At 45.9% G+C, this 20,250-nt stretch overlaps 1 protein-coding gene across 1 annotated transcript in view; it reads left to right on the plus strand.

Moving 5' to 3' along the window:
- Nucleotides 1–1,448: 1,448 nt before the first annotated feature.
- Nucleotides 1,449–20,250, plus strand: part of Ube2e1 (ubiquitin conjugating enzyme E2 E1) — a 59,322-nt gene continuing 40,520 nt past the window's right edge. The window contains exons 1-3 of the mRNA XM_057769513.1: nucleotides 1,449–1,595; nucleotides 2,158–2,342; nucleotides 6,569–6,619. Coding sequence (XP_057625496.1) covers nucleotides 2,191–2,342; nucleotides 6,569–6,619 — 203 coding nt within the window. The 5' untranslated portion in view covers nucleotides 1,449–1,595; nucleotides 2,158–2,190. The remainder of the gene's footprint in view (nucleotides 1,596–2,157; nucleotides 2,343–6,568; nucleotides 6,620–20,250) is intronic.

The raw sequence follows: 20,250 nt of genomic DNA on the forward strand, positions 1-20,250 counted from the left end.
CTAGACTGACCTTAAACTCATAGAGGTCTGCTTGCGTCTGCCTGCCAAGTGCAGGGTCACTTGAACCACCATGACCTACCAATGTTATCATCATCTGTAAACTCTACCAGCACATACAAAAGCAACCACAAGTGGGGATTTCTTCAAAATTTAGATGCTTTGGGTAGTGGAGGAACAGCTCTTTCTGCAGACAGGAGGCTCAAACGATGCCCTTTAGAAGTGTCATGGGTGATTTTACACACAGTTTGAAGACGACTCCTATGAGATACAGGTTTCCTTAAAGTCTGGGTAAATAAAGCGCACTATTACTTATGAATCTCAACACAGCTGCAGTTTCAAATTGAAGGCTAGAGGGGTTTAGCCGGATAGTGAGACTGTCTGCTCTCCTGGATACTGGATATGCCACGAGCTTTCTTTATATCCTGTGTTACGGGACCTGAAGACACCATTGCCTTGGGAAGCAACGACAATTTGAATGAGATCATTTAAAGTGGACCTTGGAAATCTGAGTGTGATAGACTGGGCAATGCCCAGGATCTTGTGTCTGTGGCACCTTATACTTGGACTGTAGGGATCTGTTTTTACCTTCAGGGCAAACGACAAACGGGTAAGAAACTAAGTCCTAATTTAATGGTGAAATGTTTTTAAAAAGTTAAGTTTTGGTACAGTGCCACGAAAGGAAAACTTTAGTGACATTACCGTGCGATTATTCTAAAAACATTGTTTGAATAGTATTGTATTGGAGCAAAAAGTGCATAAGGTGCTTTCTAGAACTTTCTCCCCAATTTCTAAAACACAGACTTTATGCCTAATTTAAAAATTCCAAATCCTGTCAAAACCAGCGGTTTAAGGTTTATTCCAAGTGATATTACAATTCGCAAGCCCGGTTACAGATCGCAGCTACCTGTCACGAACTCCAATCGCATACAGTGGAAAAAAGAAAAAAAAATCCACATCCTTTTCTATAACAAGTTAAGGGGTGTATCTAATATTGTAAATTGCTCACGCCTGGTGTCCTAAACAGAAACCTAGTCTGGGATTTTTCTCATAGGCGTGACCTCTGCTCCTAGCAAGTAAATTGCCAGAGGGAAAAACAAGTGTCAGCCCGAAGGAAAACCCTGTTAGGGGATTTAAATTTTTTTTTTCTTTCTTTTTCTTTAAACCGATCACTTTTGAGGAGGAGTCAAAGTCCTCGCCAGGAGAGTACCATCTCCCCCCTCCCCCGCCACCTCATCCCCACCCCCCAGCCCTTTCCTAAAGCCCCACTGGGGGAGAACGTCCCCCCTCCCCGGTACCCCCCATTCCGGCCAGGCTCCCGCGGCTCCGCCCGGCTCCGGGTCCCCCCAGGCCCCGCCAGGGTCGCTCGGGGCTCCGGGCCGCGGCCCCCAGGTGCGGCGGGGGAGGGGCGCGGGGCGGGGCGGAGAGGAGGAGTGGCGCGGAGCGTGTGCGGCCGGGGAAGCCATTGCCTGGTTAATAGTTGCTGTTGCTGCACTTCCGCTTCTCTCCCAGCGAGAGCGAGACACGAGTGGCCAGGCCCAGCCGCAGCCGCAGCAGCAGCCGCCGCGGCGGCACGGAGCAGCCAGACACAAAGAGAGGTGCGGGGGGCCCCCGGGGCGGGCGGGCGGGCGAGCGAGGCCTGGGGCCGCGGGGCCGGGGGCAGGCGGGCACGGGCGGGCCGCGGGGCAGCAAGGGCCGGGCCGGGGGCGCCGAGGGCCCGGGCGGCGGGGCTGGGGCGGCGGGGACCGCGCGAACTGTCAGCGCGGCCCGGTCCCCCCGCGGGGACCCGCCCGCCCGGGGCGCATTGTGCGAGCGCAGCCCCGCGTGGCCGGGCCTGGCCGGGCGCCGTGTCCCCCGCGGCCCACGCGGCCCACGCTCGGCTTCCTCACCCACTCTCCCGGCTCGGCTAGTCCCGACCTCGCCGAACTCGAGCGGACGCCGGGAGGCCTCGGGGACCGCGGTGGCGGCTCCCGGCCCTCCCCGGCCCGCCCGCCCCCCCGCGCGATCGCGGCCCCCGCGTCCCTTCGGCCGGTGTGGCGGTGGGCCCCGATCCTCTGCAGGGCGGCGGGGGCGGCTCGGCCCGCGCCCTCCTGACAGCGGAGTTCCCTCTTTGCGGCGCCTGCAAGGTCTGTGTTTCTGTTTTGTTTCCTCCCCCTGCAGGGGCCGTTCGCGGGGTGGGGTGGGGGGTTCGCTATGTCGGATGACGATTCGAGGGCCAGCACCAGCTCCTCTTCATCTTCGTCCTCCAACCAGCAGACCGAGAAAGAAGCCAGCACCCCCAAGAAGAAGGAGAGTAAAGTCAGCATGAGCAAAAACTCGAAGCTCCTCTCCACCAGCGCCAAGAGGTACCCCACTCCCTTCCCCACAGGCGTCCTGGCTTCCCAGTTGCCTCGTGCTGCATGTCAGGGAGGGTGGCTTCAACGACAACGTTCTCCTGTGTTCTCTGGCAGGAAAAAGGGGCATGGGAGTCCCACCTGTTTTCTCTGCTGCTTGCTGTTTCTGGTTTTCTTAGTACCCTTCCTTGTCCATATGCAGGAGTTCTGGCTGGCCTCGTCCATGCCTTGTTGAAGTTTAAAGAATCCTCATTACTTTTATGAGTGAGTCTGATTGTGATTTCAGAGTCCTCTTCCTAGTAATCACGACTTCCCGGAGGCTGTCATCCTCCTTCATAATTAAGGAGACCTTCCTGGGAACTCTCAATGCCTTCTGACCATGTCTCTTCCTCACCTGTTGCAAGGGTGATGTTTTCTGAATAGAGTTTTTCCTTCGTAACTTGCTTAAGGAATAACCAGCTCCCATTAGTGGTTAAGAAATTGAGGTGGTGTTTTCTGGTGGAATTTGAAGAGCCTTTTCCGGTTTGGGGCAAATGAATGAATCAGTAAATGTAAAATGATTATTTCAGCTATTTTGGGGGAGGGATAGGGTTTTTTTTTGTTGTTGTTTTTTCTGTTTAAGAACTTCTGTTCGATAGTTTTCAGGGAGACTTTGTTGTTGTATTTTCAGACAGGGTCTTATTCAATAGCCAAGGCTGGCCTTGAACTCACAGCACAGCTCCTGCCTCAGCCTTCCTGATGGCTAGGACACTACACCCAGGGTTAGTCTCTTATGTAAAAAGGCAGGTGAATGCTACGCCTCTGTCCGCCTTAAGTAACACTCTCTGATCCCTGTAGTGTGAATCATCTCTAGCAGGTCCTGGGAATCCCCTGACAGCCTTTCATCAATCCATCTCTTTTCATTGAGATAGCTGACCGTAGTCAAGAACGGGAACTGTGGGCTAGCTTGGGGGATATCGTTCTTTAAAGAGTTTAAGATGAAATGGGTCATCTAAGTGATTTTGGCTCTGTCTGTTGAGTAGTGCGCCTGGAACTCAGAGATTGACAGTTGGTTCTGTCATTCTCCCTGAAACAGGCTTGGTATGCTGTTTTAGTGATCTGACTGGCTGGTGGGGTGACTTTAGCCCATCTAAATGGTTAGCGTTAAGGTCTTGAGAGAGGATTGAGATGCCTTGGTAAAATTGTTCGCGTTTTTCAGAGGGTTGGTTTGATTGTATCTCTGGCTCTTGAGTCTTGACTGGCTCTTTCGATTGAACCCAGGTGAAACCTTTAGGAGCCTGAGTTCTGCCCTTATTGCTAAGGATGGTCCTTCTCTCCCCCAGCACTTCTAAGCTCTCCATCCTCACTCATTCTGTTTCTGAGCTGCCTCTTAGGTCAATGGAGCTTTTGTATTGTGTTAGGAGGCCCTTGGTGTGCTTGTGACTACCCTGGAAGGGAAATGGACAGGTGTTAAACGTCATTTGCTTTGTCAGTATAAATAATTGGATTTCCCCATGGATACAGTTTGCCTATTTTAACGAAGTTAAAAACTTCGTTCTGGGCATGGTAATCCAGGCCTTTTGTCAACTCCGCCCTTGGAAACAGAAGCAGGCAGGTAGATCTCAGGTGAGTTCAGAGTCAGCCTGTTCTACATAGAGTTCCAGGAGGTCTGGGTATAGATAGGAAGACCATCTCACAAAAAAAACAAAATGAACTATTTAGTAGCTGAGATGGCAGTGTGCTGGCCTAGCGTGCGTGAAGCCCTGGACTCAGTCCCCAGCACCATCAGACATGGTTAGCACAGACTTGTAATCCCAGGGCTCTACCAGGCAGGAGGAGCAATTCACAGTCATCCTTGGCTACGCATACTTGAGCTGGAGACAAGGTCTCATGTAGTCCAGGCTCAGCAATCTGAATGACAATAGATGTTTTTGGAGGGTAGGAAAAAGCCAGCTATAGTGTACCAAGCACTGCCATTTTTAGATGGCATTTCTTCCCCAGTGAAAGGGAAAACAAACTGAATGGTGACCGAGGGAAGTTCTACTGTCAGAAGACATCCATTGTCATTCTGATTGCCAGCCTGAGACCTTATTTGGGAGCAGCTGGCAAAGAAATGTGGGAAATAGAAATAGAAGCGGGAAATAGTAAATAATAATTTTGCCTGTACACGAACATGTTTTATGTATCTTTTAATGCAGCACATTTAGCTTCCTAGACACCGTGCTGACACGGTAGCTATCTGTGTTAAACAAAGCTAAGGTTAGCATCAAAAGACAAAAAGGGTGTCTAGGAAAGAATGAACAGGAGGATCAGGACCAGTGTTTGACGAGCCTGCCCACATCATTGGTAGATGTAGAATCTAAATACACTGGTTTGGAAGGGGATTGTGGACCAGGAGGTGGAGTGAAAATGAAGCCAGAGTCCCAGATTTAGGAATTTCACTCACTGTGGAGAGTAGTTTCTAACCCAGGGGCAGAGGAAAGCCCCAGTGGGAAGTGTGGATCTCGCTTCACTCTGGGACAGGCCTTTGATGCCCTTGTAGATCTTTGATTCCCACTCTGGGAACGGTGCACATGGTAGTGGTTAAGATTGAATGGGTAAAACTGCCTGGTATTGCCCTCATTAAAAATCACATCATAATTTTAGTTTTGCGTGCAATCATGTGGCATCATAATTTTATTTTGTGTGTATTCGTGTGGTATGTGTATTCAGGCATGTCAAGGCACATGTGGAGGTCAGAGGCCAAATTGCTGGAGTCAGTCCTCCTTCCATGTGTAGGTTCCAGGGATTGAACAGGGGTCAGCACGTATGCTGACAGGCACCTTTGGCTGCTGAGCCATCTCACCAGCCATGGCATTTCAGCGATTAAGTTCTAAAGGAGCAGCTGTCTTTATAGGAGGACATGTTTGCTTTCTGACAGATCTGAAAATGGTCAATTCCAATGGGTGCAAGAGTCTGGAAACTGGCGCTCCGGACTTCAGTCTGACATCCTGATGTGAACGAAACAGATGCAGATGTCTAGGGACTGAAATGCCTACTAGGAGCTGTAGAATTCAGCAGGGCACTGATAGATGTCAGAGAGACTGGGTGTTCTAAACTGGACCCCACTTGTAGAGACCGGAAGTCCCCTCAATAGGAAAGTTTGAAGAACTTCCCCAGTCACTATTCAATTTATTTTTCCTTTTCACGTGGAAGAAGTGCCTGCTAAAAAAATGTCAGCGCGTTATAGCTGGCCTCTTCCTACTCTAGGAGAACTTTCTTGGGAAAGGGAAAACCATCCATTGTCATTCAGATTGCCGAATGTGTTGGCCTTATTTTTACTACCGAGCTGCCTTGGTGGATTTTTTTAAAGTTGTAACAGCCTGGTAGGAGAAGTTATAAAAATAGTTTCCCTTTAGGAGAAGCAGCTTAAGGCCCCAAAATTTGTCGTTTCCGTTGGTGCCCTAAGCGCCTAGGTAAGCAGAAGACAAAGGCCGGCTCGGTGTGAACTGTCAGTGGCTTCGGCCTCAGACTGGGGGATGGGCTCTTTGTGAGGTGCCGAGGTGCCAGAGGCCGGGCGAGCCCGCGGCCGGGTACCGGGAAGTTCGGGGCTGGCGGCGGGCAGCTGGCAGGCGCGCCGTGGGCGCAGGTGGCATTGCACCTGTGCGGGGCGGCCGGGGTCCCGCCGCCCTCAGCTCCACCGAGCACTTCCTGGACCTCTCGACCCTCGCCGGTGGCGGTCACTAGGGCCCGAGCGGCCATATTGGCTGTGCTGGGAGGTCACTGCTCCTGGTGCAGGTCCGGGCCTGAGAAGTACCGGCCTGCGGGGGGCGCTGGTGTGCGGGTTCCGGCCTGCGGGGGGCGCTGTGCTGGTCTGCGTCCAGGCCTAGGGGAGGTGCCCCTACCTGAGGAGGGGTGCTGGTCAGAGTCTGATGGGAGACTCGGGACTGCTCTAGGGGTGGGGCCTGCGTGCAGAGTCACCAAGTTTAGGGGACCAAGTGGCCTGGTACTACAGACTGATGGTCCTAGCCAGAGTGGAGCAGGGGACGACAACTATTCTTAGGTAGAAAACACCCAGCACAACTGCCCTAGTATGCTTGACAGAATTGAAAGCCCGCTGCTGTCAAGGGTGGAGAGACCTAGAGTTGTGCCCTGCACTGGAAAGTCTCCCCAGCCTGGGAGCCCTGGGTTGCCTCTCCCTTGGTAGATAGAATAAGGTGGACTGCAGACCTGGTTCTGGGAGGGGCCTCCAACTAACTTTCTGTTTCCTGATCTCCCAGGATCCAGAAGGAGCTGGCAGACATCACTTTAGACCCTCCACCAAACTGCAGGTGAGCTGCCTATGGAGTATTGTCTTCTTAAAATTCTCCTAACTTCTGTATCGTATTTTCTTTTCTGTTATAGAATTCTGCTTCTCTTCTGTGGTCTGTGCGTGTTTGGTGCTAACACCAAATATCCGAGGAAATGTATAAGTATGCTGTGGGTGTGGTGTGCAGCAAGCTCAGAACTGCTGAGAAGTACTAGAGTTCCACGATGTGGGACTTACGTGTTGAAACAAACTGCAAAGTTAAGGAAGGAGTACCCTTTTGTAAGCTGGCTATGGGTGATGTCAGCCTTTAGAAATTTGGTCTAGAAATTGCTCTGCTGGAATAACCTCATTACAGGTGTGACATGCTGGAGCTTGGCATGAAAAGAAACACTAGATCCTCAGACTTACTCTTTGTAATTTTGTGTTGGACTTTTGGCAAAGCAATTCAGGAAATAACTTGTGGCTTTAACAGAATAATTTTGTTTTAAATTATAAATTTAAACCCTTAAAAGATGGTGTTTTGTTGGCTATTGTGTAACACAGACTGAGTATATTTGTGTACATTTCAGCGTGAAAACTGGCCAGCTTCCAAAGGGTGTGCTGACCACTTGACTTTCGTTTTGCGTATTTGAGTCAAGGTGGAAAGAAGTTGTGATGCTTTGTGTAAATTGATAGTGAATCATGAAGAACCAAAAACTTTAGTAAAACCAGGATCATACTTAAATGGAAGGCATGCTTTCATTGGGCTTTCAATTTACTGGTAGGAGTTACTGGCAAATACTTGCTAGAATACACAGTGAGCATGCGCAGACATTCAGGATGGAAGCTAAGTAAAGTATTTTGCTTTTAAAACACTCATGTTTTAAAACCGTGATTGGTGACTTAAAAACAAAATTTCGTGTTGCTGTTTTGTTGACGTATTATTGTGTGTGTGTGACTGTATGATGTGTGCATGTGGAGCTTAAAGACAACTTTGTGGAGCTCGTCTCTCCTCAGGTTGCCAGGCTTGAGCTGTGAGCATCTTCCCCATTGAGCTGTCTGGCCCACCCTCGTGATTCTATTTTGTATGAATTTGTTCTTAGTGTGATCAGATTTGTAATATTTTTTAAAATTTTGTTCTGATTTATAAGAAAGTCATTTTGAGTGTCAGGTCCTTCTTGATATTTCCCTTGAGACATTGTCTCAAACTTGATGAGGATGACCTCAAGTTTCTGATCCTCCTGTCTACCTTGTCCCCAGTGCTGGCATTACATGTGTGAGCTACCGTACTGGCTTTATGCCAGGCTAAACTCTGCACTTCACGCGTGTACTCTAGCAACGGAGCCCTCAGTAAGATTTTAAACTGTGTTCTTTAACTGAGCTGCTAATTATTCTCTAGGATTTCTTTTGTAGCTAATAATCTTTTCGGTGGTTGAGAAAGTGGAGAAACAGTAAGAGCTGTTTAGATGAAGGCCTGAGCATCCCTAGGTGGTTTGTGTGGAGTCATGGATGTTCCCTGCGGTAGGCCTGGGCTGTAGCTGCCACTGCTGCTGGTGTTGTCTCCCGTGTGCGTGTCTCTTGTGAGTTCACACAGCTGATCAAGTTAGAAATCATGGCTTCAAAGCTAGCATCATTTACTAAACGCAAATGGCTTTCTTGTGAACCAGTGCTATCAAATTGAAACCTGCAAACAGTTTGGAGATCTCCTGAGATTGCTTTGCGGAAGCAGGGTAGGCACTTGAGCACTTGTCACGGCGGCAGGGGTCATCTGTGAGAGGCTTGTGCTTCTGAAGCGTAAAGGACGTTTTCTCTTTGTAAATTCCTCATCATCACTCCTTCCAGCAAGCCCTCTGAGCATTACCCCTGGCTGGGGCGGTCCCCTGGGTGGTGAGTGACAACTCTTACAGCACTTAACATTTTGGGAAGAGTACAGTTTCCAAGAACATACTAGGTATCTTTATTTTGAGGGAAAAAAATGTATATATATATACACACACACACACATACATACATGCAGTCTTTTAAAAATCACAGCTGCTCTCCAAAACCACAGAGAAACCCTGTCTCGAAAAACCAAAAAAAAAAAAAAAAAAATCACAACTGCTTTACTTCCTGGAGATATCCCGCTAGGCTTTTAGCTCTGTGTTTCTCGAGCTCCTTAATTCTGCACAGTTCTCCATGTTGTGGTGAGTGACCCCCCCCCCAGCCATAAAATTATTTTTGTTGTTACTTCATAACTGTAGTTTTGCCACTGTTATAATAATTTAAATATCTGATATGCAATCCCTGTAAAAGGTTTGTTTGATTCCCCCCCCCCCCAGGAGTCTTGACCCACAGGTTGAGAACTGCTGTTTTAAGTGATGTGAGTTTGAGTTTCTATTATTGCTTTCCTGTCTTACCACCCTGTGTTGTGCTTTACTTTCTGTCCTGGGCTCTTGTCTAAGTTTGGTCTTATATTTTGTGATGCTACCTGTATGGGATTAAAAACCACTTTTAAAAATAACATTTATTCGTGTGTTTATACATGAGGGTGCACATGGACCACAGCGTGTGTATGGATGTCAGAGGATAATTTGCAGTAATCCTACCATGTAGAGCTTAGGAATTGAACTCGGGTTATCAGGTTTGGGGCAAGTGCCTTTACCTGTTGAGTCATCTCACCTGCCCCTCTGTAAGAGTTAAGTATTTAATATCTTGATGTGTGGCATGAATCTAATTGGTCTTAATAATAAAAACCCAGATATTAGGGGGTAAAAGCTGAAAGATTAGAGAATCACAGGTGCCAGCCACTAGTTCTTACCTCTGTGAAATCCTTAAACCAAATGGGGTATCCTGTCCTTATAAGTGCTCAGACTGAATGCCTTATATTCCTCTCTCTGCCCAACCATATCCCTTCCTGTTGGGATAAAAGGCGTATGCTAACCAAATACTGGAATTAAAGGTGTGAGCCACCACCACTGGGCTGTGTTTCTCTTTGAGTCTGGATCAATCTGTTGTAGCTCAGGGTGGCCTTGACCTCTCAGAGGTCTGCCTCTGCCTCCCTAGTGCTGGGTTTAAGGGTGTGTGTCACCACTGCCTAACCTCTATGGCTAATTAATGGCTCTCTCCACACTCTGATCCTCAGGCAAGCTTTATTTGTTAGATCACGAACAAAATATCACCACATTGATGGACTTTATTGTTGGAGACAAAATAGTTTAGTTTAGATGGTTTTTGAAGTTAGCTTCCAATTAAGATACATGAATTAAATGATATATTAAATGGGTACATTAAATTTTTTTCTGGTATAATTTTTTTCCAGATAAGAACTCAGTATAGTTCCTAGTGAAATTGTAATTTCATCAATTATAAATTATATTGGATAAGCTGAATAATTGGCTTTCGTTTTATGAATTTCTGATATAGTTTACCCTTTTTAGATATAGTTTACCCTTTCTAGATATAGTTTACCCTTTCTAGAACTTCTTTCAGGCAGCATTCAGTTTTAAATTTAGGCACATCACTTTCTTAAACATATGAGGTAGCACACAGCATCCTCTCAGTGGGCAGCTGCCTCTTTTACCTCAGAACTCGTGGGGTGGGGGCTGTGGTGCTTGTTTTTGCTTATCTCAGTACTTAACCACAAAGTTTGGAATTCAAAGTTACCAAACTTTAAAATTGTGTGAATTTCATTTGCTAAAAATGTTGTCTTTAAAAAGCTAATAATTAATGCTGTGTTTTGTATTGAGTAGATTAATTTTATAAATTATGCGTGTTTATGAGTATGGGTTTGTGTATGTGCATGTGGTTGATGGAGTCCAGAGAAATCATTGATCTCCTGGAGCTGGAATTAGAGATGATTCTGAGCTGCCTGTCATGGGCTCTGGAAATGGAATTTGGATCCCTTCAGATCAGCGAGACTCTCCTGAGTCTCTGAGCCATCTCCAGTCCTGGAGACTTTTTAAAATATAAATTTCTTTGTATTGCCATGTATATGAAATTCTTACTTTCAAACATCAAGCTATTTAATATTGTGTATGTGTGACTCTCTCTACCACTCTTTCTCTCTGTGTACATAGTGAATGAAATATTTCTGCAACTTACCATGCATTGTTCAAGTTTTTTCTCTATCATTGACTCTATTCTTTTAGGAGAAAAATGGGCTGTGGTTCTTTTTAAAAAAAAAATATTTATTTATTTATTATGTATACAGTATTCTGTCTGCAGGTCAGAAGAGGGCACCACATCTCATAACAGATGGTTGTGAGCCACCATGCGGTTGCCGGGAATCGAACTCAGGACCTTTGAAAGAGCAGCCAGTGCTCTTAACCTCTAAGCCATCTCTCCAGCCCTGGGCTGTGGTTCTTGTAATGATTCTGTAAAGCTTGACTTTTTTTGGGATGGAAAGATCATGTGTTCTAGACAGCTTGTGAACTTCGGCCACAGGGTCAGTTCTGTAGCTGTTATTTGCAATTCACGGCTCATACTTTGCTAAACTGACTAGTTATAGTCAATTAAGTTATAATTTAAATTCTAAGCATGGGTGTCTTTAGACAGCACGTTTACTCATCATAGCTGGCATGTTTTGCCCAAGTCCTTTCTACTTTAGTTTTTTTTCTTCTATACTTTAGTTTTATTTAACGGGAATACCTGTATTATAAGTAAGTCTCTAGCTAGTGTAAATGGAAATCTAAAATTCAGAATTTTGATTGATGTTATTTATATAATTTTATTATATTTGACCAGTGTTTTTATTTTACTTTATTTAAGTATGTAAAGTTAAGTTAGGACCTTCTCTACCAAGAGCTGTCCTTAATCAGATAAAGTTCCTTTTAAGATGATTTGAGGTGAAACAACATCATTTAAAAAAGAAGAGAAGAAAACAAGCAGTACGTTTGTCTTGTGATTCTCAGCCCTCTTATCCTTGCAGTGATGCTGCATTTGTATTTTAATAAATAAAGTTTGCCTAAAGATCAGAGAGTGAAACAGCCAGCCACACTGGTCAGCCTTACAGACAAACCAGGTAGTGGTGACACACACCTTTAATCCCAATAGCCACAGTAGTTGCCATAGAAACTGGGCAGTGCACGCCTTTAATCCTAGCTCTAGAGAGGAATATAAGACAAGAGGAGACAGCTCTCAGGCACAGTCTCCTTCTGAGATACCTAGAGGCAGGATTGCAATTTCAGACTGAGGTAGAGGTAAGAGCCAGTGGCTAGCTGTTTTGCTTTTCTGACTGTCGGGTTGAATTACAATTTCTGTCTGGGTTTTTATTAATCCTGCTACATATCCTTCTCTGCTGAAAGGCCCAGTGCCTAGCTTGCCTACCTTACAGTGTTGGAAAGCCCAGCCTTTTATTTTGAGACAGTCTCACGTAGCTCAGGCTGACCTTGAACTTGCTGTTTAGTGGAGGATGATTTTGAACTTTTAATCTTCCTGCTTCCACCTTCCAATGCTGGGATTACTGGTTCATGCTAGCACACCCTTGTTTTTGATACAAGTTCTTGCTGTTCAAAATTCTAGCTTTGAATTCGTGATGCTCCTGCCTTGCCGCCTAGTGAGGAGTCATTAATTGCTGTATTGAATAATGAACTTATTGGAGATGGATAGTATCAGTAGGGGTACAGTACTGTAAATGTAATTAATGTCATTGAATTGTATACTTATAATGGTTAAAATGCTAGGAACTGGAGAGATGATGACTCGGAGCTTAAGAGGTCTTGCTGTCCTTTAAAGGACTGGATGGAGTTTGTTCCCAGCACCTATATGGGAGGATTCAAAATCACCTGTCATTTCTGCTCCAGGTGATCCAGTGTTTTCTTGTGGCCTCCACAGAAACATACATAAATACAACCTTTACAAACTTTTATGACACAGTGAAAACAATATTGTTGTTAAGATGCTGGTTTTTGTTAATTCTTATAGCCTTTAAAGGGTGATGCTGGTTTTAGAGATGCTTGTAAAGGTGCTGATAGTCCCCATTACAAACCTTGAGTGCTTATTCTATAGGAAAAGGAACTGTGTTCAAGTGGTTCATAATCTAGTAAAGGTTCTAAGAAGTGTGGAAATGTGAATGTTGAGGTAATAACTGCAGTGCCATGCTGTGGAGGTTCAGAAAAATGAGAGATGACTTTGCCCTGGGTGTGAGGGTCATGGCTGGAACACTTAGTCATCTGGGAAGGTTTCAAGAGGGGATAGGAATTGGGTGAAGAATGAAGCCTAGGCTCAGTGGAGGAAACTGCCTGCCCACACGGCAGCGGGCAGGGTGGGAGGGTTGTCTAAACCTTAGGCTCCAGAGTGCAAAATAAGTGGGAGGACCTAATTGTAAAGATAAAATTTAAGTTGTTATGTCAGACTAGGCCTTTGAATTTTATTACATTAGAGAATCTTCAAGACTTTTGAGTGGGAAATGAAATTTTTGTGGAACAATTTGAACAGAGACAAGGGTAGCGTAAAGTTGAGTAGGAAGCAGCAGACTTAGTTGGCTGCTGTACTGCGGGTAGGGATTGAAGAGAGCTTGGGAAGCAGACGGTAGCTTGAGAGTAGAGAAGAGAGGAGTCAGCAGTAGAACTAGGAAACTTGGATGCTGAAGTCTCGGTTTGGGGGCTCTGGTGACTGTAAACATCAAGAGAGAACAGGGAAAGTCGCTTACGGGAGGCAAGGTCTCTCCACAGTTATTCGTGCTGTTGGTCACATACAGTGTCCAGCATGTTGCTGCCTCTGAGTAGGCCATCAGTAAATGTTTGTAGTTTGGCTGTATGTTTGTATTTATTATTAATCAATTATCGAAATCTCAAATCTGCCTGCTTTTAGGTAAGATTAGGGAAATTAAGTAGATTAAAAATTCCCTGAGAGGCAAAGACAATGACTTAAGTCTCTAATTCTGACCCTGCATGTTTCCCTGACTTTTCAGTTTGAATGTTTCAGAGGCACAGATAACCCGGGGAGAGTGGTGTGGTGCACTGTCTGAAAACTTCATGTCTGTACAGTTAGTGCCGTTGTTGCTGTGACATACCGTGACCAAAACCAGCTTAGGGTAAGAAAGGGTCTGTTACAATTGTCACTAAAACTAGGGCACCTGCCTGCTGTTCCTGCTGCATTATCTCTAACCAAGGGAACCGCAGAAGCCATAGAGGAATTCTGCTGCTGTCTTATGCAGCCTAATGCTTAGTTAGCTTTCTTAGACTACCCAGGACCACCTGCCTAGGGAATGTAGCCACCTACAGTGGGGATGGCCCTCCTGTATCAATCAACAAGACAATCGATCCCCTACAGACGGGACAGGCCAGTCTAGGCGGTCCCTCACTTGAGACTCAGATGACTCGAGGTTGTCAGTTAAAGTTAACCAGGACACTTGGTTTCTTTGTTTACCTGTTGCAGAGTGTGAATGAAAGCTGCTTCCATGAAGTGGTTAAGTGTGCCAGAGTCAAATCTAAGGGCCTTGGCAGAGGTGCCAGACTGGCGGTGGCTTTGCAGATCTATGTGAGTTGAAAGGTTTGTGATGATAAAGGGGATGAAATTAGCTGGGAAGAAGAGGGCTAGGATGTGTTTTAAAAGCTGGTCACACACCATAGTAACAGCACAGGGAAGGCTGAAGCGGGGAAATCATGTATTTGTGGCAATCCAGGACTACATAGCAAGTTCCAAACAGAACTGTGAACTGAGGGGCATTTGCAAATGAAGGACAGGTAGAAAGAGCAGACCTGGAAAAAAGAGGAAGCGAAGAAGCAGGAGGAGCCAACCAAGGCTGTGGGATAAGAGAAGGAGCTTCAACCTTTTAGGTTTTTACAGACCAAGAGGGGAAAGCAAACAGAAGGATGGAGGAACAAGAAGGAGATGGAATATTTTCCAGAGTTCTAAAGAAGATGGTAGAATATGTAATTGAGCCTATTGGCAGAGAACATTTCTTTTGAAAAGCAGGACAGCTCTCTACTGGCTTGGAAGCATCTCTGCTGTGTGAGGAGCCCTCCAGCCCTGTATAGAGCTAAGGGCAATAGCATCTGCCTCCTGCTTGTTCCTTCCTGGGAGACTTTAAGCTCCTTGAGAAAAAGGGCTGTTCTGTCTCAGCATCCCCATGGTGCCCAAGAAATGGTCGATCATCACTGTGTGTTTGAAACTCGATTCTAATTAGTCTTATCAATCAAAACCTGGAGTCAGATATTGAGGGTGAAAGCTGAAAGATCAGAGAAGCAGAACAACCAGCCACCAGAAACTTCTTATATCTCTACAAAATCGCAGACCGAAAGGGGCGGGGGGGAAAAGTCTTGTCTCTACAGATCCTCGGACTAAATGGGTGGCCAAGATGCTGTCTCCATACACCTTATATTACTGTCTCCACCTCACTAATGCTGGAATTCAAGGCTTGCACCACCACAGCCTGGCTCTGTTTCTCGTTTAGACTGACTTAGTCTTATGTAGCCTAGGATGGCCTTTAACTCCTAATCTTCCTGATTCCTTCTCCAAGTGCTGGGATTAAAGTTTTGTGCCACCACTGCCTAGTCTCTATTGTTAACTATGACTAGTTCCACCCTCTGATCTCCAGGCAAGCTTTGTCAGAACACAAACAAAATATCGCACAATGTGCATTAAATGACAAGTGTAGTTTGTATGATGTTTTACTCTTTTGGCTTTTTGAGGGGCCCACCACCCTGCTCCAAATAAGTCACATAGAGGCTTATTCTTAATTGTAAATGCCTGGCCTTGGCTTTTTTCTAGCCAGCTTTCCTTAAATTATCCCCAAGTACCTTTTGCCTCTGGGCTTTTCCTTTTCTTCTGTGTGTCTTACTTTCACTCTTACCCTGAGGCTGGTCCCTGGCATCCTCTCCTTGTTCTCTTTTGCCTCTTTTTCCTTGTTTCTCCTATTTATATTCTCTGCCTGCCAGCCTTGCCTGTTCTTGCTTCTGCCTTGCTGTTGGCCGTTCAGCCCTTTATTAGACCATCAGGTGTTTTAGACAGGCACAGTAACACAGCTTCACAGAATTAAACAAATGCAGCATAAACAAAAGCAACACACCTTAAAATAATATTCCAACAGTGTAGACCTGATGGGTTTCCAGAACATCTTATTACATTCTTTAAGAAACGGCGGGAAGAACTGGGGAAATTGCTGTCACAAATGATTTCACAGCTCTCCAGGGCCCCAAGCATTGTTGGCAGTTTGGGCCCTTCCAGAATCACATCAGCCAGGGTGATTTAAAAACAACAACAAAAGATGTGCTCTGTTCTTTAGACCAGGCTGGTTTGTGATAAAGAAAATCATGTGTCTCTGGTGCATGTGTTCATCTTACAAAGTCCCTCAAAAAGCATTAATGTAGGATGCCATCCTGTATCTTAACACTGGTCCACATGGCTAGAAGGACAGGAACCAGTCCTCCCAAGACATCTGATGCGCTCCCTGTCACCAGTAAAGTGAAACAGGGCTTTCGTAAGAAGCCCATTCTTACTTAGCCATGCTCTCAGTGAAACAAAAGACCTAGCCACTGAGGCAGGTGTCCTCTCACCCTCTGGACCACCTCCTCCTCTGGGAGGTGAGAAGCTCACCAAGCCTCTGCTTGAGAGACCAGTCTAGGAGCTGCTCTGTTGAGAGCATATGCTCTCCAGAATCCCTGCCCCCTTTGCGGAAGGCCAGGGTGATGTCTCCTCCCCTGCAGAGACAGTGCCAGAGACTGTCCTGAGAAGCAGATAACTGACAGTTCTCCTCATTGTGCTGTCTTGGGCAGTGTCCTGCCCAGGGTTGTTAAAAACTCAGTTTTGTCTGCTTGTCAGAGAATGTGCTGCCCACATGAACAAGTTGGTAAACTGGCAGATGAGACTGATGTCATCTAACTTTGTGTAGTGTTCAGAAGCAGCTTGACCTCTGGAATCACAGCAGAATTCTCCAGTCTGACCTCAGTCAGTACTGTTTCAAGCAATAATAACCAATGTTGTGGCCTCAGTAGGGCTCTTAGCATTGATGTGATGGTCACGAATATTGTCAGGACCTTAGGGATTTGTGTCTTTTCTAACTGATAGAAATTTGATGTGGTGTGTACCCCTAGTAAGTCTTATAAAAAAAGACATTAGGCTTAACATGACTGTAATTCAGCACTTGGGAGTCTGAGGCAGGAGGATTGCCTTGAATTGGGGTGTTGCCTGGGCTACAGATTGAGTGAGACTCTTCCTCTAAAACAAACAAAAAAACTAGAAAAAAATAGTTTTGGCTGGGCAGTGGTGGCCTTTAATCCCAGCACTTGGGAGGCAGAGGCATGGGCATCTTTGTGATTTTGAGGCCAGCCTGGTCTACAGAGCAAGTTTCAGGACAGGCTCCAAAGCTATACAGAGAAACCCTGTTTCAAAAAATAAATAAAATAAAATAAAAATTAAAAAAAAAAACAAGAAAAAATGTAGCTCAGGATAGATGGGTGTGTTACATCTGACATCTGACCATTGTAGAGAGTGGCAGCAGGTGATGAAATCAGTCAAGTGTGCCGGGGACTGGCATTGTTCTGTAGGAGCTAAACAGAGCTTCTGTCTTCTGTGAAACTTGATTTTAGTAGGTGTCTTAGTTAAGGTGTTCATTGCTGTGATAGAGACCATGCAGCTTGGGGTCACTCCATTACTGAGGGAAGTCAGGGCGGGAACTGAAATAGAAGCCCTGAAGGAATACTTCTCTCTGGCTTGCTCAGACTGCTTCCTTACACAGCTTAGAACACATGCTCAGAGATGGCACTACCTGCAGTGAGCTGGGTCTTCACACACCAGCCATTAGTCAAGATATGCTCCACAACTTGCCCGCAGGGCAGTCTGTCAGGGGCACTTTCTTCTTTAGGGTTCCCTCCTCCCAGACGGCTCTTGTATCAAGTGGACAGAAACCTAGCCAGCACAGCAAGTCGAGGGAGTTGTACGCTGTGATGACTGGTGGGAAGGAAGGTCATGGAGCAGTGACAGGGCCGTAGGGTGGGTGGGGGACCTGCAAAGACCTCACAGAGGAGGCGAAGGAAGAAACTAGGGAAAGTCCTGTAAGAGTATTCTAGTAGGGGTCCAGCGAGGGAAGCCGTGAGAGTCAGGTCCAGTAAGGAGTTGGGGAGAGCCTTCTTGGTTTTGAAGTTAGGAGTGGTCGAAAGGACTTTTCTTACCCATCACATCCGTGGAGCAGAGTTGGGGAAGGCAGGAGTGGAGAAGGTGGGGCTGTATCCAGGGTGACAGTGGAGATGGCAGTAGAAGACCTACACCTCTTTGGGTTGCACTTGGGAGACAGGAGCATAAAGGGCTCCTCCAGTTTGTGGTTTTGCTGTTAGCTAGATGGTGTGACTTTTGGCTGATAGTGAGAAACCTGGCATAGAGCCCGGCTGTGTGTGCAGGGAGGCGGTCAGACTGGAAATGACTGCTCAAAGTAGGTGTGAGATTGATTTCCACCAGCCATCCAAACTAAGATGTCAAATAGAAGTTAGATATGGGGGATTGGAACTCAGGACTAGTTTAGAGCCATCTGGGGGACTTCACTGTGAGTCTTGTGAGTAGGAAAAGCCTGTGACTTACCCTGAATGAAAGGGAAAGAAGAACTTTGGGTAGAGCTGGAGCATCTTGCTCACATTTAGATGCTGATAGTAGAAGCCAAGAAGGGGGTGACGGGGATCAGAAATGGTGACCAGAAAGAGTTCCTAGTAAAGTGATCGATCGTCAAGTCTGAAATGACGCCCAAGCAGGCACATAGGAAGGTCAGCAAGTCATCTCTGCACAACTTCAGGTTTGGTGGTGACCACTTTACACAGGTCCACGCTAGGTAACAAAATGAAAGAGAATGGTTTTCTGTTGAAGTGTGAGCGGCAGGGCTGCGTCCCCGGCACCCGGCCGCCCGCATGGCTAGCTTATGCCCCGAAATAATTACACGGAAACTGTATTCTTTTGAACACTGCCTAGCCCATTAGTTCCAGCCTCTTATTGGCTAGCTCTTACATATTGATCTAACCCATTTCTAATATTCTGTGTAGTACCACGAGCTGGCTTACCAGGAAAGATCTTAACCTGCGTCTGTCTGGAGTGGGAGAATCATGGCAACTCCCTGACTCGGCTCCTTTCTCCCAGCGTTCTGTTCTGTTTACTCCACCCACCTAAGGGCTGGCCTATAAATGGGCCAAGGCAGTTTCTTTATTAAATGAAAGTAACTCTTCCATCAGTTTTCAGTTAAAACAGAAGGATATTTCTGTTCTTCTCAGTTAAAGATTTCATTGTGTTTATCCAAAAAAGTGATTAATTGTTTCATATGTCCTTTAAAATTAACTAATTCCAAGAATTATTTTTTTATTTTATTTATTTATTATGTATACAATATTCTGTCTGTGTGTATGTCTGCAGGCCAGAAGAGAACACCAGACCCCATTACAGATGGTTGTGAGCCACCATGTGGTTGCTGGGAATTGAATTCGAGACCTTTGGAAGAGCAGTCAGTGCTCTTAACCTCTGAGCCATCTCTCCAGCCCCCCAAGAATTATTTTTTTAAGATTTATTTTGCCTTGTTTATGAGAGAGAATAAGAATGAATGAATCCGTATGTCACATAAGCAGGTACTCACCCAAAAAATGTTCAGAAAGTGTTGAAACCCCTGAAGCTCAAGTTTCATAGGTGGTTTTCAGCTTCCCAGTTCAGGTACCAGGAACTAAACCCAGGTCCTCTGAAAGAGCAATAAGTACACACTCCTAACCACTGACCCATTTCTCCAGCCCTGGGAATTTATTTTTGAGAGAGAGTCTCACTATGCAACCCTGACTGGCCTGGAGCTTGCTGTGTAGACCAGGGTAGCCTGGAACTTAAAGATATTCTCCTGCTGGGCAGTGGTGGCGCACGCCTTTAATCCCAGCACTCGGGAGGCAGAGGCAGGCCCACACATCTTTGTGAGTTCGAGACCAGCCTGGTCTACAAGAGCTATTTCCGGGACAGGCTCCAAAGCTACAGAGAAACCCTGTCTCGAAAAACAAAACAACCAAAAAAAGATATCCTCCTGCCTCTGTCTCCCAAACACTGGGATTAAAGGTTTGTGCCATCATGCCTGGCTTCCCATGATCCTAAAACAGCTGAGCCAGCCATACCAAGTTTAGATTATGCAGGTTCTCTTGGTCTTGCTTAACCTCATTAATTTGGGTAACACTTGGAAATATTTGGGAATGGGAGTTGGGGTCACGAAAGCCTTTAGTGCTGCCTGAGGAAAACAGGTATACAGGTGAGGCACAAGTGTCAGTCTGCAGAGGGGTTTCTCTACAGAAGTAATTTAAATTTCTCCATTACCATAACCTCACCTTCTCTGTGGGAATACATTTCACTTTTTAAACATAATTTATGGAATTGGTGTTATAAAAATTTATTTCTTGGCAGACTTTACTGGAGCACATTTATCCTAATAGAAGATCATTCAATTGGTTTACATAAAAGACCCTCAAAGAAGACGTTTGTTTTATTATTAGCACCCAAGAGGATTTCTAAAACATGACTGATAACTAAGTAAATATTTCAGAATGTTTGTTTAGTGCTTATGTGCGTGCCCGGAGCCTGGCAGTGGGCTGCAGCTGCACTTTGTGCTGCATTGCCCTTTGCCATGTCTGCATAGCTCTCTCAGAGAGCATCATTCTGCAGTGAGGCTGGCACAGTATCCTGGGGTGTTCTCACATGCAGGGTGAGTGCAGTGGACTGATGAAGGTCCTCTACAGGAAACCTCCTGAGGAC

Source organism: Chionomys nivalis, chromosome 5, assembly GCF_950005125.1.
Source record: "Chionomys nivalis chromosome 5, mChiNiv1.1, whole genome shotgun sequence".
In the NCBI taxonomy this organism is placed as follows: Eukaryota; Metazoa; Chordata; class Mammalia; order Rodentia; family Cricetidae; genus Chionomys; species Chionomys nivalis.